This window comes from Choristoneura fumiferana, chromosome 7, assembly GCF_025370935.1.
Source record: "Choristoneura fumiferana chromosome 7, NRCan_CFum_1, whole genome shotgun sequence".
Classification (NCBI taxonomy): Eukaryota; Metazoa; Arthropoda; class Insecta; order Lepidoptera; family Tortricidae; genus Choristoneura; species Choristoneura fumiferana.
Window position 1 is genome coordinate 1802424 of NC_133478.1, and position 24693 is coordinate 1827116.

The 24693-nt window shown below is 39.2% G+C and overlaps 1 protein-coding gene across 3 annotated transcripts in view; it reads left to right on the forward strand.

Annotated features, from left to right (window-relative positions):
- The window catches only part of LOC141429480 (dopamine D2-like receptor), a 211972-nt gene extending 190109 nt beyond the window's left edge, over window positions 1–21863 (forward strand). For 2 of the 3 annotated variants that reach the window (XM_074089790.1, XM_074089789.1), the window contains exons 6-10: window positions 10599–10786; window positions 13415–13513; window positions 16245–16415; window positions 20686–20864; window positions 21127–21863. In XM_074089790.1, coding sequence (XP_073945891.1) covers window positions 10599–10786; window positions 13415–13513; window positions 16245–16415; window positions 20686–20864; window positions 21127–21341 — 852 coding nt within the window. In that variant the 3' untranslated portion in view covers window positions 21342–21863. The remainder of the gene's footprint in view (window positions 1–10598; window positions 10787–13414; window positions 13514–16244; window positions 16416–20685; window positions 20865–21126) is intronic. The other variant, XM_074089791.1, reaches the window with a different exon arrangement.
- Window positions 21864–24693: the final 2830 nt, after the last annotated feature.

A 24693-nucleotide genomic window follows, 5' to 3' on the forward strand; every position in this document is an offset into this window, starting at 1 on the left:
TTGTCTTGTTTAGGGCTCCGTAGCCAAAGGGTAAAAAACCGGCCAAGAGCGTGTCGGACACGCCCGAAATAGGGTTCCGTAGCCATTACGAAAAAAATAAGTAATATTTTTCTAAGGATTTCGTATTTTGTACGGAATATTCCAAGTTTAGGTTATTATAGGTATATTTTATTAGGCGGCTATTTACCCTTAAACTACTAATAATTCTCAAGAAAACTTAACCGTTATAGTTTTTCTTGTAAGTCTGATATACTTACTACCATCCTGAATTTTCAAATTTTTCCACCCACCGGTTTAGATTTTAGATGGGGGGGACGCTCGATTTTAATTAAAATTTGCACTTTAAAGTTGAATTATTTGCAAACTAATCACTGAATCGAAAAATCGTCTTTGCAACTCCCTAATGGTTTTTAGAGACCTATCCAACGATACCCACACTACAGGATTGGATGAGAAAAAAAAATCACCCCCGCATTACGTCTATGGGAAGTATGCTAAAAAATTTTTTTTTACAATTTTGGAATGTACTATTTTGTCGGCGTAGTTGACATATTATATTCGTGCAAAATTACAGCTTTTTAGCACTGATAGTACCTGAGCAAAGCCGCGGACGGACAGACAGACAGACAGACAGCCAGACAGACAGACAGACAGACAGACAGACATGGCGAAACTATAAGGGTTCCGTTTTTGCCATTTTGGCTACGGAACCCTAAAAACGGAAACCCTATTAGGTACTAAGACTTCGCTGTCCGTACGTCCCTCCGTCCGTCTGTTGCCAGGCTGTATCTTATGAACCGTGATAGTTAGACAGTTGAAATTTTCATCGATTATGTATAACTGTGGCCGCTATGACAACAAATACTTACTAAAAACAGAATATAATAAATATTTAAGGGGACTCCCATACAACAAACGTGATTTTTTGCAGTTTTTTGCTAATGTCCTTCGAGCGCGAGGACTTAATAATATTGTTGTTTCTTGTGTTGTAATGTATTTTATTTCTTTTCTTATAGCTCACTATTATAGAACCTTGCGATATTTAAACGCGCCTAATCCACGCGTAAGTTCTTACATAATATTAATTACTATGTACCCGTGTATATTATTATGTAGCCGTGTTAGTATGGATCAAACCTTGGAAGTCAAAAACCCACCTCTAATTGCTGGATTGACTTGAAATACTAAATACATAAATACGTAAGTATTACCTATTCAGTATAAAAAGTAACAATTTGAGATACAATTTACACCGCAGAATATTTTACTACACTCCAAATTATATGCTGTACAATCAGTTCCGGAAAAATGTTTCTGCTGTTTGATAAAGTGAAATTTCCTTCGATCGGGAAAAATATTTGCAACGAGTATTTGAAAACAGGGCAAGCTGTCACAATATTTTACACAGTCTGAAATGGGAGAAGCGAAACATTTTATCACGTACCTATTGTTATATAAGTTCAATTAAAATAAGTTTTTGTTAAAAATTTCATTTTTAGTACAAGGTTTTTTTTGCTGACTGTACTTTTTGTTAACTTTACTTGTATTGTCATCCGAACTATATTTGCAAACCAAATTTCAAGTCGATGCCATTAACCGTTTAAGAGTTTAGTCCTGTGGAGACGATCCTGGCCGGACTACTAATTTACATAAGTATACCAAATTTAAAGTCAATCCATCCAACTACTGGAAGTTAGTCGAATTCAACTTGCAAGATTTGATTACAGACAGACAGACAACGGGACAGGGACAGGTGAAACTGAATAAAAGCTTGTAAAATAGAAAATATCTTCAAAAGTAATGCTTTTCCGATGCGGCGCTTGTTTTAGGAGGATCAAATCCAATTTTCGTATCGTGCCATACGCTCACGCAAATTTAATCCTGGTTAAGTTGTTTTAGCGAGAAAGAGAAACAAAACACCAACTGCCGCAGTTATAATAAAGTTAAATAAAGAGTAAGTATAGAACTCATTTGTTTCAGTTCCATGGAGAATGGAAATTATTTACCGTCTGAAAGTCACCTTTATGTTAATCCTGAGAATGAACTATCTACGCACTAAATCTCACCTAAATTATAGCCCGGTTCAATAGGTTCGAGGTTGTATCCTATTTAAATAATGTTTACACAAAGAGCTTTATCGACTGAATATCTACTAAACATCTAGATTTTATAAGGTTGGGGTTGACATTTGGTGATGTTGATTATGCTTTAGCCCGAAGGGGTGGGGGGAGGGTGTTCCACGGGACTTTAAATTATGTTAAGCATAAGTTTACTTGTTGATCTGTCGTATAGGCCAGTACACTAGAAAATGCTTAAACCACAAACTACGAGTAACTACAGATTTTTTGCAATTGATGTTAGGACCACTCTTATTACTACCAGAACGAAGGTGGGTTGTGTTTTTCGAGCGCATGTATGAATATTTGTTAGTAGGTATGTAGGTATCTAACCTTCATACTTATGTATGTTTGTGTATTTCGTTGATCTTCTCGGTAGCCTAAGTGGCTGGACGGTTTTCAACAATATGAATCGTCCGAACTCTCGGGAGTGACAGGGTACATCTAGGGTACACTTTGGGTACTTCTAAATGGCGTCGACACTAAAATTGGGGAAATACTAAAATTGGAAGTGTCTGATAATTAAAGTTACGGAGATAGAGTCGCTTATAAACGTGAAATAAATTCCTTTTACTCCGTATTTATATTGTTACTTTCAGTCTTATTATTAGGCCACTCAGAGAGGGCTATGCATGTTTCTCTGCGGAATAGAATTAGAAATGATGATATCCGCAGTAGAACTAAGGTTACCGACATAGCCCGAAGAATTGTGAAAATGAAGTGGCAATGGGCGGGGCACATTACTCGCAGGACTGATGGCCGATGGGGTCGGAAGGTTCTCGAATGGCGTCCGCGGAGACGAGCTGTCGGTAGACCTCCAACAAGATGGAGCGGCTACCTAGTTAAGATCGCAGGATCACGGTGGATGAGGAAAGCACAAGATCGGCCTGAGTGGAGAGCCTTGGGGGAGGCCTATGTCCAGCAGTGGGCGTCTTTCGGCTGACATGATGATGAGATTAGAAGGCAGTGGTACTGATGGAACCAAAATGAATCCTAAGTTAATAATCCTTAGTTGTGTTTCTGTCAATTGATTGTCACCGGTTTTAAACTTATTTTAAATATGTTTAAATTCTATATTCAGATCCCTTTCTGTCCCGCATTGTTGATAAGTTTTTTAGGTTAAGTTTAGATTTAGTAACCCTCATGGTTAAGGTTCTGGCAGAATATCAGCGTTGCGAAGCAATTTGTGACATCGTGCTGAGCCAGATTCCCTTTTTGTGTCCATTATGCTCTTTCCGCTTTTGCTTTGTTTGTTTTTGGTATGTCTTAATGTGACCAAATAAATACATTTTCTTTCTTTCTTTCTTCTTTATTTCAGTTAATTTTAGAACCTCTTGTTTCCGTCGTTCTTTAATAGCGCAAAACCAACGCTCGAACACTTTAGATATGAATATTCCATCTCAATATACTGTAATACGTTAAGTATTTTTCCGCTCGACTTCCGAGCTCCAATTTAATACCTCAAACATTAACCTGCCTCTCGCACCTGAACCGGACGGGCTCCCTCGTCATGTGAGCATCGCAGGATAGCTGGTTGTAGTAGCGCTACTTTATTTACACACATGAGCTTAATATAAAGGATTGTAATTAAAACGGCTAGAGTCGGTCAAGAAGGAAAGCAAAGGGGGTCAACAAAAAAAAGACTGACCCTATGTTAGAGCTGTCTTAATGAGGGCTATCGCGTATGAATTCGCCACTAGAAGCTAGATATTTTGCAATGAATGAATGTCTGTGTTTTGAGACAGTTTTGTCTTTCGGAGACCTTTGTCCTCCCTTTTTTCCGAACAAAACGGGGACTATGCAACACTGTGACATGCTCGATATTTTTATGGTACGGTTTTAATGTGTATTAAATATGATTTTAATCTAAACTTTGTTTTTACGCCCGTAATAATAGAATTTGAAAGCCATACTTAAAAACCTCACGAAACAGTGCGCCATCTAGCGAGACAAAAAACGATAGCCCTCATTAAGTAGCAACACTACTCTCGCATGCCCTCTTGCCTCCGACACTCAAACACGGCGTGTGTCGTTCTTTGTAAATAAATTGTTTTTTTATTTAATAAATACGTAAAAACAGCAATGAATCGCGTGTGTTATATTAACAACAACGGCTTTAAGCAATATATTGGAATCAAAGTTGAGCAAGTTTAGGCCAAAAAACTGGTTTTCTGGCCATAACTTTTGTGTTAATTAGTGTCAAATAAAAACCCTCGACCAGTTTTTAGACACGTCGAAGACGAACCCAAATATGTAGATTTCGTATATGTTAGATCTTTCACGTCAATAGAGATACGAAATAAATGTTTTTTCAGACAATGGTTAAAAAAATCCTACAAAATTTAGTTTCTTTTTTTTTCAAAATCCGGTAGACAAAAATGGAGATAAAAGATTGGAGAACCGATAGCGATAGATATATATAACTTATAATTCTATCTGTAGTGCAAAAGTAGGAGATACGATTCAAAATTTGTCAAAAATCGATAAAAACCTCGGATAGCCCGTTAACGGAAGAATGTATGTTCCTCTCCAAACTTTCCAGCAAATGGCTATAGTAAGACTCTGGGTAGATACGAAACTCCTCCAATCATCTTCCCGATAAGCTCCAGGGAGTTGGGGATGTGCGGCCGGGTTCTTAGCTATTGAGAGTCACTATCTGGGTCTTCCCTTCCCATTCGTCCATAATTGGTGTTCCCCGACTTCACGCCCCCATCTATATCTATACTTCTATATCTATACTAATATTATAAAGAGGAAAGATTTGAATTTTTGGATGTTTGTTACGAATAAACTCAAAAACTACTGGATCGATTTCAACATTTTTTTAAGCATTAGAATGCTACATTATTCCAAAGTGCCATAGGCTATATTTATTCATCATCATCATCATCCCAGCCTATATACGTCCCACTGCTGGGCACAGGCCTCCTCTCAGAACAAGAGGGCTTGAGCCATAGTTCCCACGCGGGCCAAGTGCGGATTGGGAACTTCACACGCACCATTGAATTTCTTCGCAGGTTAGTGCAGGTTTCCTCACGATGTTTTCCTTCACCGCAAAGCTCGTGGTAAATTTCAAATGTAATTCCGCACATGAATTTCGAAAAACTCAGAGGTGCGAGCCGGGGTTTGAACCCACGACCTTCTGTTTGAGAGGCGATAGGTCAAACCACTAGGCTATTTATTACCAGAAAAAATTAGGGATCAGTATGAAAACTTCAATAATGTAACCCAAGGTGTAAAAAATAGCCATAAAATGTCTTTCATCGCATGCGCTGCGGAAACTATAAACAAAAAAAATATTCTACGATATTAAAGAATACATGTATCAATATCTACAAAAAACTTCGCGGTACCATAAGTGCAACTATTGTAGTTATGTCACTATAAACTACTTTTTTACATTTTAAAAGTTGATAGAAATGCCGACTAAAGTCAGACCTAATGTCTAATGTTGTATAGATAATGGTACGGAACCCTTCGTGCGCGAGTCCAACTCGCACTTGTCCGGCTTTTTTGAAAATTTTGCTCGTGCAAACTACGGGCTACCGGCATGGAGACCTTTTTACCCTACTGTCTAAAGGAGGGTTATCTACAAAATTGCACCCGTTCGCTAGTCACCTACAAAGCACTTTAGATACAATTTAATTAAACTATAAACAATTAAACAAAAGTAAGGATCTACTATACCTGGCCCTTAAGGCGATTCGTCCCCAAAAAAACACTATTTGAGTTATCAAATAGTGTTTTTTTGACTTATCAACTCTCTAACTTCTAAACTTTACAACTGTTTCTACGACAACGTCTTCAAACAAAAGACTCGCAAGGGTTTCCGTGACAGACTCGCGAGGTCTGTATAACAACTTTGAGCGTCACGTTTGTGATTGGTTGACTAACCAAATGAGCCAGCAAGACTGTAAAGTCAAACGGAGCTCCCGATACCAACGCCATCTAGCCGCCATTTCGCCTATAAAGAAACTCTCATTGCGCTACTGCTTATTATCACAACTGCGCCACTGTTGTGTTTCTAGGCACGTATTAACCGACACTTCCATACCCCTTTTGGCTCATGAAAGCTAGACCACCTTATCACCATAGGTAGAAGACCTAAATTGCGCTGGCCTAATCGCTTATCAAACAGAATTGGCGCGTCAGCAAGACATGCATTTGTGGTTACGTGAGATGAAAACCGTCATCAGCCATTATTCCCACGTTAACTTCAACTATACTAAATAGAGGAGGTGGTTCGTCTTCATTGCTATTCTTGGTTTCGCCCGCAGCTTCACTTGGGTTAGAAGAGGGAGCGATCGTTACGCTGTGTTAGGCTATTGTTATTATTAGCCTATTATTATTAGTGTGCTTATAATCATAATAATATTTATTTATTATTATTTATTTATTATTTATATTTATCTTCCACCCTAAAGTTGACAATCGTTTGCATGTCATAAAACAATAATGCCAATAGACTTGTGTGTCAACTGGATATATTTCGTCTTTAGCGACATTTTCATTTGATAGGAACTTGTTTAAAAATTGATAGACCACTTATTTGGCTGATGGTACATTGTAATTAATGATTACCAACAATCTGCCTATTGCGGACGTACAATATACGAGTATTTGTTTATTTTATATACATACATAATGTATAACATAGAAAATAAATTTGTATACTTACTTATAAATAAATAAGATGGAATAATTTAAAATGACATAATTTTTGATCTTTTTTTGATATTATGATATATTTTGTTGTTGAAAAAAAGCCGTGGTAGCCTATACTCAACGCCGTATATAGATGGATTCCAAAAAAACTACTCATGTGTTGCCAATAAAATGAGAAAGTTTTGCATCGGTAAGTTTTAACTTTTCTAAATAATGTCCATAAGTAATTTATTTATATATAATTGTAAAGCTAAAATTAAATGCGACTATGCATAAATAAATACTTTAATGCTTTAATGTAAATATTAAACTGAATTATATTAAACTGTTTTGTAGAAGTAAAGTTTATATTACAGTGGTAACACTTGTCTTTAGGTTTAAACAACATTTGGATACTATTAATCTCATAATTTAATAATATTTAAAAATTATTTATTGCCACGACAGCAGTATTTGTATTATTATCTTTTACACTGAGCCACGTCACTTCTCCCTTGTCTATGGTTTTTTTTTTTTTTTTTTTTCTCCGTCTGACTGGGGCGAAGGAACTGGCTCATACATACATGTTTATTTAACGTTTGGGCTCCGCAGAAAACCAGCGTTACTGAACAGAATGTGCGGCAACACATGCTGAGTGGAGACCCTTTTTGGTGTCCTGCCGTGTCACCAAGTAACATAGTTTTAGTGCTAGCTCTAGTCTTAGTTTTAGGTGGTACTTATGGAGCCAAAATAAACCTTTCTTTCTTTCTTTCTTTACTTTCTAATTTGCGTATATACTCGTAGGTACTATTAAAAATATTTTTGATATGCACATAAAAATATTGACAACAAATCACGTATGGAAAACTATGGTAAACATGGCGGCCACAGGGCCACCATGACATCTCCAATTGTCACTTCATTCGGCACCTGGGGGGCTACCACGAAATTCGAAAATCGAAGTTCGTATCGTATTGTCCCTCTGATTCTCGTATTAAATAACTTATTCTCCGTTTAATTTAAGGTTTGAATTAACGGTCAAATTGTAACACCTTTTCTCGATATTTCGAACACAAATGGACTAAAAATACCTACATGTACATTTATTACCGTTATTTATTGTTTTTACTATAGAAAATCTCACAATTTTAAATAGTTCCGTTGTCTCATTTAAAAAAAGTGTGCAAATTTTACCGCTAAGTTTCAAATATTAAAATAAATGGAGTACAAGCGTCAGCGGGAAGGCAAGTTACGAAGTTCGAATTTTGCACTTCGTAGTATGGCCTGACGTTTGGATTGATCGAATGCTTTCTATACTCGTGGTAAATTTCGTCCTTGAGTTTTTGTTCCCTGTTGCTTCTGGCGTACCCATTTAAGGTCTAAATAAAAGCAAAATATTATAAGACTATTTTTTTATTAATGTGCCTGGGTTGGTTACATCTGGAACGTCACAATCACAATGACACTAGTGACAGTGACGTTCGGCCATCTTTGGTTACTTTTTTGGAATCTAAATACGGCGTTGAGTATCGTGGTTTGATCTACCGCCTCTCAAGCAGAGGATCGTGTTCAAACCCCGGCTCGCACCTCTGAGTTTTTCGAAATTTTCCACCAGCTTTACGTTGAAGGAAAACATCGCGAGCAAACCTGCACACATCTGCGAAGCAGTTCTGTAGTGTGTATGAAGTTCTCAATCCGCACTGGGCCCGCGTGGGAACTACGGCCCAGGCCCTCTCATTCTGATAGGAGGGCCTGTGCCCAGCAGTGGGACGTATACAGACTTGGATGATGTTTTTTTTTTATTGGACTGGATGGCAAACGAGCAAGTGGGTCTCCTGATGGTGAGAGATTACCACCGCCCATAGACACCTGCAACACCAAGGGGATTGCAAATGCGTTGCCAACCTAGAGGTCTAAGATGGGATACCTCAAGTGCCAGTAATTTCACCGGCTGTCTTACTCTCCACGCCGAAACACAACAGTGCAAGCAGTGCTGCTTCACGGCAGGTTTAGCGAGCAAGATGATGATGATGATAGTTGGGAAATTATGTATAATGTTGGTGTATCTAGCAAAAATATATCTAAAATTATTATTGTGGACATGATAATAATTTCAATTAATTTAGTGTTTTTTAATTATTATTTTTTGTAATATAATGTGACAATGTAATTTATTTATTAATCAATTTTGTTTCTATGATGTGTATTTTTTTTCTCTTTTCTTTTTGTATTTTCTATGAGTCATGTTACTTGAAATAAATGAATATTATTATTTATTATTATACCGAGCAATACACACTACTATAGGAAACGAAGTGACAGAGCACTGGCTATATTTTTCCCGTGAAAGATGAACAAAGTTTCTATTAAGAGTCCTAACAACTAACAACATCAAACGTATCTACTTCCAGGCAAACTCATCGCAAACTTTAAAACCGAAGATCAAATGACAAAAGACTTGTTAAATCTTTAGCGTCCTTTAACATTTAATACTCGAACGTTTCACTTTAGACTTAACTAACGTAGTATAAAATTGAATGGTAGCTATCAATATTTATAACTAGCTTTTGCCGCTCGCGCAGAATTAGTATGTACCTCGTTTAAAACTTGTTTGATCCCACTGGAACCATACGTTATTTCGCGGTAAAAAGTAGCATACCTATACCTATATTCAGGGTTTACCTTTATGCCAAATTTCATGCAAATCCGTACAGTAGTTTTTGCGTGAAAGAGTAACAAACGTCCAAACATCCATCCATACAAACTTTCGCGTTGATAATAATTAGTAAGAAGTAAGCATAAGTAGATAAATATTGAGTAATATGTAAGCATTTATTATTTGTTTAACGACAATACAAACTGAGACATGGATGCACAGAAAAACCAATAAAAGAGACCAGCGCTGGGAATCGAACCCAGGTCCTCAGCAATCCGTGCCGCGTGCTATAACCCCTACACCACCGCTGGTTTTTCTGTGCATCCATGTCTCAGTTTGTATTTTCGATATGGTTTCACGGGATACCCGTAAAAGTAACAAATTTGGAGTTGAAATAAAAAAAAAACAAAAAACCAATCATTATTTGTTTAAATATATCGTTAGGTAATTTCTATAGTTTGACACCCCGAGTCGTTACTTTTATGTCTTGAAAAAATACGTAGATATAGACTCCAATGAGATAGGTTAGATGATCTGTACCACTACCATGAGTTTACAGTGACCGTACTCGATAGCGACGGCGTAAATTATTTGTAGAGGCGCTGTACAATTCTCCATACGGGGGGGGGGGCGCACGAGCAGCAGCAGGTCGTCGCGGGCGCAGCTCGTGGAGCAGACATACAGGATTTAATACATGGATGTAGATAAAATATTGTATGCAACTGTACGTAATTAGGATTTGGTAGATGGGTGCCTCGAACACATTTTTCATCGGTTTAGACCTTAAAACACTCATGTGACCCTATTAAACTCGGCTACGCCTCGTTTCATGAAACCACGCTCGTGTTCTAAGGACCCCTATTACGATACAGTTGCATAAATAACTATTTCAATACCGCACCAGCCAGCGTAGACCCTTAGTTGTGTCATACTTCCTAGCGGTGACATGGTGTATATTTCAAAATCACATCAAAAAATTTACGAACAATGTACTAAATTGTACGCTAATTCAAAAAAATGTACTACACATAGTTACGAGATAACAATGATCAATCTTTCACCGCCAGGAAGCATACTTCCTGGCGGGCGATATTTATTTCACTATGCAGCAGTCCCTTTCAGACATTTGGTGGCTGTAAGCGCCTGAAGGATGCTTTGACTTTGAGCTTTTATTGACGCAGGCGATCCGCCAGCGCGCTAAGAAACAGCGCTCCGCGAAGACGACGACGTCGGGCATAGCGTCGGCGGCGTCGAGCGGCACCGCTGCGGTGGTGATCGAGAACGTTGCGCAGACGCAGCGGCTGCAGGATGAGAAGCCGACGAATACTGCCTCCGCCTCTGGCAGCAACGAGGACGAGGAGGACGACAAGTAAGTATAAAATCTATTTTTATTCCTTAATTTTATTCACATATGAATAAGTTACATATGTCGCATATATATATAGCATAATGCTGAGTCAGCGACCGTTTCACTTGTGTCCCCCCCCCCCCACACAAGATCGTGTATTTTCATTTTTGTTTTTTTTTTGGGTTTGCTGTTTAGTGTTATTGTTTTTTTTTATTTTGTTGTATTCGTGTGTAAAGACACAAAGGTGAACGTGAATAAACGTCTTCTTTCTTTCTTTATGTGTCATTATGACAGAACAACAACAGGGTGAATGTTTGAGCGTTTTGACCGCTGAGTTAACCCATTCAGTTTGTGTGTTTTTGGCACCATAGCAACTCATTTCCCATCTAATTAGGGAGTTGGGTAAAAAAAATCCACTAGTGCTAACCCGCAGCTTCGCACATGTATATTATAAGATCCAGTAGTTGAATTGAGTTTCCGGGAAATGATAAAATATTCAGGGGAATTCCCATACATTCGAGATTTTACACGGATCCGTCCACTAACTGGACAATGTGTCCTACTTCTGGGCAAAGGGCTCCCTTTTCCGCCGCCACTCTTCCCTAGCCAAGAGGTCAATTAGTTTCTTCACGGATCCAGTTTTTATAACCTAACCAACATAAAGTTGGAAACGTTTTAAACTTTCGTGATTCTCACTCATAGTCAAAATACCAAAAACGGGACTTATCACGCTATTTTTACGCTATTTTCTTTGAGTCTACTCGTGACCACGGCAACTGTAACGTTGCCGAAACGTCGAGGTAAATATTACTCGTGTAAAAATAGCGTGATAAGTCCCGTATATGGTATTTTGACTATAAAGTTGGAAAACCCCCGACTTTGTCACTTCAAAGATCAATATCTCAAAAAGAGCTGAACCGATTTTGATGAAACGTGTCTAAGAGCCATCGCTAGAAAGCTTTGCTTAAAAAACCGCATTCAAATCGGTCCACCTGTTTAAGAGCTAAGGTCCCACAGACAGACCGACAGAAACACATAGCGGACAAACTTATAACACCCCTCTTTTTGCGTCGGGGATTAAAAATAAAATTGTCATCGCGGTCCGGTCGTCCGTTGTCGAATTGACGGCAACTAAGACAATTAAAGCGCGGGATATATTTTATTAAACTACGTTTCAGTAATACAATACAAGTTACCAGCATATTCCCTATTTTTTTATAAAGTTTGGGTAACGCTGCTCTAGACGAAGCAATAAAACATTCTCAACACCGAGCAGTGAAGCGACATTAATTTATCATTTTATTTAACCTGCAGAGAAAGTTCCAACAATATTCTGTCATAGAACTTTTCTGCGCTTTGATAACGCTCTAGAGCCCGCTGAGTCGCGCTCACTCGCTCGGAAATTATTAAAAGCATAAGTTAGATAAAAAGCCTTTATTTGTACTCTAAAATCGTAACAAATAAATAGAAATAGTTTAACCCTTAATAAGGTAGAGGCGATTTGGCGACCACATGCATTGATTTGGAAATGAGGGCTATCGTTTTTTGTCTCACTAGATGGCGCACTGTTGCGTGAGGTTTTTAAGTATGGCTTTCAAAGTCTGTTATAACGGGCGTGAAAACAAAGTTTAGATTAAAATCATATTTAAAACCGTACCATAAAAATATCGAGCAACCACAGTGTTGCGTAGTCCCGTTTGTTCGGAAAAAAAGGGAGGACAAAAGTTTCCGAAAGAAAAAACTGTATCAAAACACAGACATTCATTGCCCCGGAATACATATTTGCCATAATTAATTTGAGATATTGCAAAATATTCACAAAATTATTCTAATTATAAATAAACCCGCATAGCTCACCCAAAAACTATGAGATTTGACATTTCGGAGACCTCACGCTACACTAGCGCCTTTAGCGGCGAATTCATACGCGATAGCCCTCATCCAACCTATTGTTTTAGTAATAAGTTAGAATATTCATTGTAATTTTTGGAAATACTACTACTTTTAAAAATATCCTTTGCCAGGTATGTATTCAATAGCTGCTTTTGATTCTGCGGTAGTATCCTCCAATAATGGGGCCTTATTAAGGGTTAAAAAACCACTTTACACTCCAAAACTCGAAATTCTCATAGGAATTTTATGGAGTCGTGTTAACTGCATATACAATTAGTAAATAATTTTATAAGGAAGTAAATATAGTCGGTTTTTTTTTTCAATAAAACATAAGAGTAAGTATACGAAATGTATTTATTAGGAGCCTTACTAACTACTTTTAAATGTGGTTGTTACCATAATTTTTTTGTTAAAAATTGCATTTTTAATGCAAGCTTTTTTGTTGACTGTACTTGCATTGTCGTCCAAGCTATATCTCCGTAGCAAATTTCAAGTCGATGCCATTAACCGTTGAGGAGTTCCGTTCTGCGGAGACAATCCTGGCTGGTCTACCAGGATTTCACCACCAAATTATTGTATTGTCACCAGATTTACATAAGTATGCCAAATTTCAAGTCAATCGGATCACTTGAAGTAGGTCAAATTTAGCTTCCAAAATTTGACACAAACAAATAAATAAACAGGGCAAGCTAAAGAAAAGCATGTAAAAATACACGCTGTGTGACGCGGTTCGAATATATTTTTGTCCCTTTCAAGCAGCTTCGACAGAACGGAGATGGGCGTGTACGCAGACGAACTGGCAACCACGAGATCCGCCCGATTCATGCTGGCTGCAGTCGTCGAGGAAACTGGCCTGTAGGTATATCTTGGCTCTCATTATTATAATATACTTATCTTTACTAGCACAATTTTCAAATAACCCAACCAACATGGAAAAATGCAAAACCTCAATTTTTAGGGTTCCGGAGTCAAAATGGCAAAAACGGAACCCTTATAGTTTCGCCATGTCTGTCTGTCTGTCCGTCCGCGGCTTTTCTCAGGGACTATCAATGCTAGAAAGCTGTAATTTTGCACGGATATATAAGTAAACTATGCCGACAAAACGGTACAATTAAAAATTAAAAAAAAAATTTTTTTTGGGTACTCCCCCCATAGACGTAAAGTGGGGGTGATTTTTTTTCTCATCCAACCCTATAGTGTGGGGTATCGTTGGATAGGTATTTTAAATTAGGGGGTTGCTAAGACGATTTTTCGATTCAGTGATTTGTTTGCGAAATATTCAATTTTAAAGTGAAAATTGTCATAAAAATCGAGCGTCCCCCCCCTCTAAAATCTAAACTGGTGGGTGGAATTTGAAAAAAACCAGGATAAAGTAAGTTTATCAAACTTTCAAGGAAAAACTATAACGGCCTAGTTTGCTTGAGAATTATTAGTAGTTTATGAGTAAATAGCAGCCTTAGTTATAAAATATACCTAAACTTGGAAGATTCCGTATAAAATACGAAATCCTTAGAAAAATATTACTTAATTTTTTCATAATGGCTACGGAACCCTATTTTGGGCGTGTCCGACATGCTCTTGGCCGGTTTTTATCAAATATAGCTCTAAGAACCATCGCAAGAAAACTCACATTTACGTGAAAAAAACCTCATTGAAATCCGTCCATCCGTTTGAGAGCTACGTTGTCACAGATATACATTGGCGTCAAACAAATAACACCCTTTTTGCGTTAAGGGTTAAAAAAGGTCTCTAATCAAAGGCACTAACCTCGCGAAGCCGGGGCTCGCTGCTTCGCAGGATTGTCAGGTTTCCTCACGGTATATATTTTCCTTCACCGTCAAGCTCGTGGTTAATTTTAAATGCAAATTGCACATGTTTTTTTTTATTCGACTGGATGGCAAACGAGCATGTGGGTCTTCTGATGGTAAGAGATCACCACCGCCCATAAACATCTGCAACACCAGGGGTATTGCAGGGGTATTGGGGAATTTTCAAAAACTCAGTGGTGCGAGCCGGTGTTTGAACCACGTTTGCTTGAGAGGCCGTAGGTCAAACCTCTAGGCTACCACGGCCCGTCATACAGTTTGCGATAATTTAGCGGCAGACGAAGAATAATCCAAGAATAGAGTTGGAATAGTCCAAGATGTTATCATAATTAACTGCCCTGCTAACTATAGACCCCACGGTTAAACCAGATGGTTTCAGTCTAGCACGCAAGCTCTGGTGCCGCTTAAACAGACTGAGAACAGGACACGGACGCTGTCACTACTTTCGACACAAGTGGGGTTGGCGGGACTCGGCCCTCTGCGAATGCGGCGAGGAGGCTCAAACTATGGAGCACATTGTACAGCGCTGCCCTCTACACTCATACTTGGGCTCTCCTGGAGATCTGTACAATCTGAAACCTGACACAATCTCGGGGCTTGGGACCCTGAATGTGGATTTATAGATAGTTTGTAGTTTCTTTCTTTAGAGTACCTAATTGTTTAATGTTTTACGCCATACGATTAAATAAACGAGTCGATTTTAGTTGATCAAGAAAAATAGATACGAATTGCGTTGTCACGGTCGCATCGATTATCGGACCGGACGGGCTTTTCTTCAAATTGGCGTCAAACAATGTCGTGCGAACATGACAATGTACCCGCGAAATTAGAAATGTTTTAATTGACGAACTGAGACTTATTTTTCCAACAAAATATAAAACGAAACACGCAGATTTTGGGTGACGGCTTGGATCTAAAGAAGGAATCAATTAGGAGCCTCACAAACGCTTCTAAGAGAACTAGCAAACGAAGACATTGCTGGATATCGTAGCAAACAATACTGCTACCACAGATAAAAATCGTTTTTAACTTTGAACGGATCGTTCTCACGTTCGCCAAGTTGTTGCTTGCTCGGTGAGAGGGAATCAACTTTTTGTTGAAAACATGTTCTCATTAGCGATTGTATGTATGTATGTATGTAAATACTTTATTGTCCATAAAACACAAAATAATACAAAAAGAAAACAACGAAACCTATGGATCCCACTGAAAAACAGCGCCAGTTGCCGCAACATTATGCTGAGTGGGCCCCAATTTATACTAATTCGATGTTTTTTTTGTTATTATTTCTTCCTAACGTGTTTTTTTTTGTGTATCGAATATGTGTAAATAAATGTCTCTCTCTCTTTCTCTCTCTCAAAACCAAAAGAGTACCTACAAAGGTGAACTTATCCCTAAAAGGGATCTTTTCAAGCTAACCTAAACTAGAAAGGAAAACTCAAAGATAGGCGAACAGTAATATATGCACAGTGCGAAGTAAGAAATATATAGCATAAGTATACAAATAATCAACAATTAGTATGACAAATTATATATTGTCATTCAATTCGTGAACCGATTTAAATTGATCAACTAAAATCGCCTCGTGAGAACCCCGCTTTACCTGCCAACTCCCGGCGAATAGACTGTAGGCTTTAGTGGCTGTTTCACCACCCATTGATTAATTTTATTTGACGGATAAATGTGATGCCGTCTCCGTCTATTCGAATAAAACAAACAAAGACGGCATCACAGGGGGAAAATGTTACATTTTTTTAAAGGATCATGGCAAACCTAGCGTCCCCTATCCCCATGATGGACCCAAACACCAACAACGACTCTGGGTACGCGCCGTCCAATATAGATGGAGACACCAAGGATCACAGCCCCCCTGCCTCTCCTAAGGTCAAGAAGAAAGAGGAGAACGGGGCGCCTAAGAAGCCTGAGCTCAAGTAAGAAATTAGAAATGTTATAAAGTCTGACAATTAGTCGATGTTTTTATTTCTAAAATAAATTTTTGGTAAATAATTTCATTTTATTTTTTGCTTACTGTGTTTTTTTGACGATTTTACTAGCATTGTCACCCATACTACTTTTGTATACCAAATTTCGAGTCGATGAAATTAACCGTTGAAGAGTTCCGTCCTGCGGAGACGATCCTGGCCGGACTACCAGGATGTCACTATCACTATATATTGTCACGCAATTTACATAAGTATGACAAATCTCAAGTCAACCCGAACTAGCCTATTGGAAGGAATAAAAACAATAATTAAAAATCAAAATACCCGACTGCCTTAAAAACGAAGAAAATAAGTCTTATAGACTTTTATAGTGGTCTAGAACTCTGTTAAATAGCTTAAAGTTCATATATAATGATATTATAACGGATAACTCACGTCTTAAACCGAGTTTAGCTCGACATGTTTCGGGCTATTTCGTAGCCCTTCCTCTCAGGAGCACGCGACTCGGCGGCTGCCGCAACACGCACACGACGAGGCGAGTCGTACGAGCAGTACCCCTAGTGTAAGTTTTCGGTTACAAAATACGTATCGATCGCGTTCGCGTTAAAATCTCAATTTATATGGAAACACGAACAGCGCCTCTAGCGGAACGTTTGCGATGTTCGTGTTTCTATACAAATTGAGATTTTAACGCGAACGCGATCGAGACGTATTTTGTAACCGAAAAATTACACTAAGGGCACTGAGCGGTGGCGCGTAGTGTGCGTGTTGCGGCAGCCGCCGAGTCGCGTATATTATGCCCCGTTTACATATGAAGCAGGATCCCTTGCGGGTGTTTACCCTGCACACTACATATACCTTGTGTTTCATGTAGGTGTCTTTGAGTACTTTGCGTGACAAAACAAGTGCGGGCGATCTGACCTAAAAATCTGACTTGCCCCCCCACCCCTCCCTAGGCCAGAAGCTGGGTACGCCCCTGCGCTTCACATTCCGTTTCTGACACGTTCCTATCTTACGGTTTTGGCATAATACAGTGTGGTGTAGTGGGTAGAGACCTTAAAATAATCCCTGATCATAAATATTTTATGGTCACGAACAACTGTGTGAGAGCGAAAATTGAATAAGGATATTTTGACTTTGCCTTTTGAGAAACCTGTCCTGCACGTTTGGTTGCGGATTAACAGATTTGTAGTTCATTATGAGCCCAGCCTATATACGTCCCACTGTTGGATACAGACGTCCTCTCAGAATGAGAGGGCTTGGGTTGTAGTACCCACATGAGCTTAGTGCGGTTTGGGAACTTCGTACACATTTGTTCTGTAGTTATAAATGAACTACATACATACAAACTAAAAGTGTGATTATTTTCGTAACGGTTGGCAACCCTAAATAGCATTAACCAATCCCATCAAAGTTCTCGATCGTTCTTCGGTTGAATTTGGGCATAAAGGCTGCTCCCAGCAGCTAGGGACGCACATCGCAATAAATTTAGTGTCCGTCGAAGATTCGGTTTCGTTTTGGTTTCCGCGAGTTTCGGCGTAATACATCGATTACACGCTCCATTCTGGCGTCAAAAATGGATTGACGGATTAAATATTTTTATTATTAAATACATTTATTTATTTCCATTTCCATCAGTCCGTCAGTCCGTGAAGATTACACAATATTCTCTCGTCATTCTGACCAGAATGATGGACTGAACTGACGCTGGAATTAGCGTATAATCGAAGTCTTAAATTAGAGTTTCTGCTTAGTTCTGGGTCCGATAGAAAATCTGCCGAAATTAGGACTGAAATCGAAGCATGCTATTTAGGCTCTGGTACGGCGTTCTGGACCAATCGGCGTCGTAGAGAAACTCCACCAGCCGCGCATCTGCTTATTTACATACATAGATAAACCACATAATCAGGCCAGGTACGGAACCCAATCCGCAGCTGTTCACAATTAAGCGGGACTCGAAGGAATAAAATAAATTAACACACTTACATACTTTGTGTTCGTCAAGCGGCCATATAGAGGCCGGTGGAGAAGACGTGAAGACAGCGACCACAATGATGGGCCATCCAGACGACCGGATGGCCAAGTGGTTAGAGAATCTGACTACGAAGCTTGAGGTCCCGGGTTCGATTCCCGGCCGGGTCAGATATTTGTATGAATAATACGAATGTTTGTTCTCGGGTCTTGGGTGTTTAATATGTATTTAAGTATGTATTTATCTATATAAAGTATGTTTATCTGTTGCCTAGTATCCATCCATAGTAAAAGCTTTGCTTAGTTTGGGACTAGGTCAATTGGTGTCATGTGTCCCATGATATTTATTTATTTATTTATCCCTCATGCCCACGGCCACTCTGTCAAGAGTTGTGTGATTTAGAAGAAGACCTACTTTTTAAGATCTTCAACACAACATTAAACGCAATAAACAGTTTGAGTTCACACTCACCAAGATTTCAGAAGGATAACATGCAAAAGTACAATGTTCATCGAATGACGTGAAATGTCATTACGACACAGTAAAGTACAGTGGTGACCTAAGAACTAATAATAAATAATTATTTATTCGTAGCCTAAGAATTGAACTAATCGTTGGCAGGTACACTATAGGATTAGGTTTCGAACAACTTGGTTTTGGTTTCGGTTACCACTACAGTTGCGGTCAGAAACTAATTAAATAATTCAATGACTCAGCTATACAAATGGACGGAGTTTTGTGTGTGTGTGTGTGTGTGTGTGGATTTTATGTGTAAATACGTTGTTACAAATGTAGTGTATATAATAGTTTTCTATCGAATTTTATCCGAAAGTTCATACAAATTTTTACAGAGCGCGAACGCGAGTCCGACTCGCAATTTGCCGGTTTTTTCCGTCACTAATATTAGTAAGTCACTAATATTACATAGTATGTAGGTACTAAACCTGAATCACATACAGTGTACATAGGTGCCTCGAGCTTTTAAAATGGTATATATTTTACATTGTTGTCATAATGACATTGTAAACTAATTGAAAGCCGTTGAATTGGAAGCCGTGGTGGCCTAGTGGTTTGACCTATCGCCTCTCAAGCAGAGGAGCGTGAGGAAACCTGCACAAACCTGCGAAGCGAATTAATGGTGCGTGCGAAGTTCCCAATCCGCACCGGGCCCGCGTGGGAACTACTGCCCAAGCCCTCTCATTCTGAGGGGAGGCCTGTGCCCTGCAGTGGGACGTATATAGTCTGGGATGATGTACTGTAGGGACTAGGCTGTATACCGCTGGCAGGTGGTAAAACTGACCACCTGGCAGGCTAGACTGACTTTATTATATATAATATATATTTACTATATTATATCATATAATGGTAGTATTTTTATATTGTATGTTTCTAGAATTTGACTTTAAAACGATTGACAGCGGTATAAATGCCGGAGCACAGATTGCTCCCGACAAATGTAAAATAATGAAATAATGTAAATTAGTGATAAGTTCTACCAAAAATCTAAATAAGTAATTGAAGAATAACCGTTTTTATTTTGAACTGAGTTTAAAGTCACGCGCGTAGATCCCCATCATCTAATCTCTTACCAAGTTACAGTCCCCACAGTACCTTGTATGTATGTATGTACGATCGTGAAAAAATCCTTTGTATTGGCGTTGAAATTTGGCATACTTATGTAAGTCTGATGGCTCCACTATAATCTGGTAGTGATATCCTGGTGATTTAGCCAGGATTGTCTTCGCAGGAAGGAACTCCTCAACAATTAATGGCATCGAGTTGAAATTTCGTACGGAAATGTAGTTTAAATGGCAATGCACGTACAGTCAACAAAAGTACAGTCAGCAAATAATGCTTGTATTAAAAATGATTTTTTTATCAAAAACTTATTTAGGTACCTCTACCTTTACCTGTAATTTGTATTTTTCAATTGAACTTTTTTGAAGCGTTTTTGAAAAAACAAAACTGGCAGAAAAATGGCCAGTATTATAAATTTATTCTAAATAGCCTTTAAATAAGGCAAAATTGTTAAGAGGCCGTCCAAGGGCCATCCATAAAGTATGTCACAGATCAGGGGGGGAGGGGTCCGGCGGTTTGCGACACAAGAACAAAATAATTGCAAATTTCATAGCAATACACGTGACAAGGGGGTGGGCTAAAAACATTCTTTATTGCACACCGCAAATCAGTTAAAAAAATACATATTGACACAAAATATAAATATACCTAGTGATAGTGAACGCCTACGAAAGCCTAAAAATAGTCAAGTACCTTATTCGTTCCCAGGAAGAAGCTGAGCCGGCTAAGCAACAGCTCCGTGATATCCACTCCTCGACGGCGCTTCAGGTCTGCGGCATCAGCGGCCCGGTTCACCATCTTTCGCGCCAACCGCGCCGGCAAGCTGCGGGCCAAGAGCTTCGCCAAAAAAGAGAAGAAGGCCACGCAGACATTGGCCATAGTTCTTGGTGAGGGTTTGTTGAGAGATACTCATAGCCTCCTAAGTCGGAAGGTTTTTTAACAGATTTGGTGCTTCTGACAAACAAACTGATCAACATTAAATACATATACTGACCCGGATAACTCACGTCTTAAATCGAGTTTAGCTCGACATATTTCGGGCTAATCCATAGCCCTTCGTCTTCGGAGCAGCGGACGTGAGTTATCCGGGTCAATATGAGTGAGTCTCACGGTAGTTTCATGTTTGAACATTAACATCTCTAATTCCAGGCGTCTTCCTTTTCTGCTGGGCACCATTCTTCACCTGTTCCGTGCTGGACGCACTCTGCACAAAGCTCGGGCTTCCCTACGGCCCGGGAGTCACCGTGTTCATCCTGACCACGTGGCTTGGCTACATCAACTCCTTCCTCAATCCCGTCATCTACACCATCTTCAATCCTGAGTTCAGAAAGGCCTTCCGCAAGATCCTCCACTGCGGCACCTAGCCCATAGACTACTTGGTCGTGTATGATTAGACCCGGTTCCCACAAGTAGGATCCCAGAGTGCACCGAGAACGCTTGTGTGGTTGGCGAGTGAATGAATGGTTAAATAAGACTCCATTGCTGGACGATGGAATCCATGGAGTTTGTGAAGTTTCCGTCAATATTTGGATGGAATAGTTTGTACTGGCACAACCAGAATAAGTAAATATACACCTATACTCCGTTTAATTTAAAGCCGGGTTTAGACTAGCAAAAAAAATCGTGCAAGTTGCAATACATTGCGAGGACGTAAAGCGAACGAATTTGAAGTGGTCAATCGAGCGCCGCAAAGTATAATTCAACTTTCACGATTTTTCTTGCTTGTCTAAACTGGGCTTTAGGTTTGAATTATCGGTGAAATTGTAAACACGTTTCTCGGTATTTTGACCACAAATGGATTAAAAATACCTACATGTACATTTAATAGCAGTTTTTATTTAATACAAGTTCACACAATTTTACATAGTTTCGTTGTTGCATTTAAAAACGTGTGCAAATTTTACCGTTAAGTTTTAAATATTAAATATAATGACCCGGATAACTCACGTCTTAAATCGAGTTTAGCTCGACATGTTTCGGGCTAATCCGTAGCCCTTCGTCTTCGGAGCAACGCGACTCAGCGGCTGCTGCAACACGCGCACACGCGGAGTGCGCGTGTTGCAGCAGCCGCTGAGTCGCGTTGCTCCGAAGACGAAGGGCTACGGATTAGCCCGAAACATGTCGAGCTAAACTCGATTTAAGACGTGAGTTATCCGGGTCATTATATTTAATATGAGTGAGTCTCACGGTAGTTTCATGTTAAGTTTTAAATGTCAAAATAACGACTATACAGGTCGATGCACAAAAGCTGGCACGAATGGATTGAATGAGTGAATGACATTATCTGTGTCACGTGTTACCTATTTCAATACACTCCATACAAATATGAAAATGACATGCATCCAGTCATTTACGTACAAATTTTTTTAAGTGACATTACTTTCGTTCAATCGATTCATGCCAGCTCTTGTATATCTACCTGTATAAATGCTTTGTCTAACAATCATAATAATATTCATGTTTATTCGAGGATAAAGACTCCAAGTTGTGAAATTTAACAAATTAAATTCGACCAATAATCGACGTTGTATTCCTGCTTTTAAGTAAATGAGAAAAATATTAGTGAACAGTGGAAGATCATCGCTCACTAGAAAATGCTTGACCAACTAAAATACACGGCGCCGCTCATAGAATCAATTCTTTGCCCTGAATATTGTACACAGCAGAACTATAGGCCTACAATTTGTTACCCTCATCCTGGGCCCTATTCCACCAACGTGACAATTGTCAGTGACATATGTCGAGTAATTTGTATTTAAATTTAATGAGAATTATGCCGTGAAACATGGGAGGGCCATATAGCACGGAGAAGAGATGGCCGTTGCGGCCGAAAAGTTCTCGTGTGGAGACCGCGGATTGGCAAGCGCAGCGTAGGTCCACCAACGAGATGGACGGATGACCTGGTTAAAGCCGCGGGTTCACGGTCGATGCAGGCCGCAGCTAACCGAAGCGATTGGAGGTCTATGGGGGAGGTCTGTGTGATGATGATGATGATGATCATGTGAAACATAAATTATTTTTTCTAGTCGACATTTAGTTGTAGATTTGACGGTAAATATTGACATCAGATTAAAGCTGTATCAGGTTTGCGTTACAATTGTAGTGTTTCGTGACTAACATACGCGTATTGTCATAAGGGGCCTCCATATGAAAGTAGTAGTCGCACCTGTCAGCGTCGTGAAATAAGGCCCTGCCAGCGACAGGAACAGGTGTACCTAAGCAATACTTGCGCTGTCATGAAGGTAACATAGCCCAGTCTATTGTCTACTCTCGTGGCAGCGCTAGAGCTGCCTACGTCTGTTGCTGATGCGGGTACCAGTAGCTGCACACCACTACCATCTCGCTTAATACGGCCTTATTTTAAGGATCCTTTTACTTTTTGAACGCCATCCACGCCTATCAAAAACTGACATTGCTGATCTGTCACGTGCCACGGATCCATTTCGATCTGCGTCCAAACTTATCAACTTCCTGCCTCAACTTCAACTTTAACTTGATCAGCTGCCTAAAAAAACTGGTCAAGGTGTGAGGCAGCCAGAGATGGTTTTTTGAACTTATAGGGTTTTTACAACCCTCACTAAAGTTTACTTGGCTGATATTTCGTTATTATGTCTGCATACTGTAACGGACCCGAGTAACCGAATTTTTTTTTTAAGAAATAAAATATGCTAACTAAGTAACGATGTTCAGTTTCCTAAAGAAATCTGGGCGAGGTGTGAGCCAGCAGGAGTGATAGAAGCCTCATAGAGAGTATGGAGGTAAGGTAAGGTCCCCCTCCTGCTGGCTCGTATCGTGCTGAGGCACCGACTTCGAACGGTTAGAAAATTATATTCATAGTTTTTTTGCTTACGCATACTTTTAGCACTTATTAGTTACAATGAAATTTATAAGGGGAGAGTAATAAGGAAGGTATAACACGAACTTCGTATTTCGAATTTCAGAATAGAAGAATAGAAGAATGCACAATTTTACGGTGGAAATTTTTCTATAACGTAGATGGCGTTTATCGTTCAAATCCCTAATTGTGTAAGATTCTTGAGCTTTACTAGTCATTTTAGATAAATGACGGGTCGTTTGATATTAAGTAAATAGAAGATTGCCAAAGCATTAAGGAGTAATACATAATGTGCTACTGATATCTCACGAGATTGTATATGGAGCTATGTTTGATTTACCTTGCGATCTCACGATATTGGTGGATCTCGACGGCAGCGTGAATCAGATGGGCTACTCGAAGTTCGCATCGCACCGTCCCTTTCACTCGCGTATTAAATGACATAAGCGTCAGCGGGGCGGCAACATACGAAGTTCGAGTTTTGCACTTCGTGGTATAGGGCCAGATCCCTGCGTCTCTATCCAGCACTATCCAAGCAATGACACTAGCATGGAGAAAATTAGATTAGAATGTCCATTGTAAAAAAATCTAAATTTTAGTTTTAGTTATATTTAATGAAATCTGTCCGGTATACTAAGAAAGAACAAACACAAAACCAGAAGCTGAAACCTGTGTATTTGTCATGCTTGTCATTGTTTCAAACAGCCTCAGTACCCATAAAAACACTTTATTCTAAGCTTGTAAATAACTAATTATTTATACCTACATATTACAAAATTAAAGTGTAAAAAGAAATGACGGAGGTCGAAAACAATAATTGTTGACTATTTACCAGACAGGGGTTTTTGAAATACTGTACAAAGTGTTGAATTTGAAATACT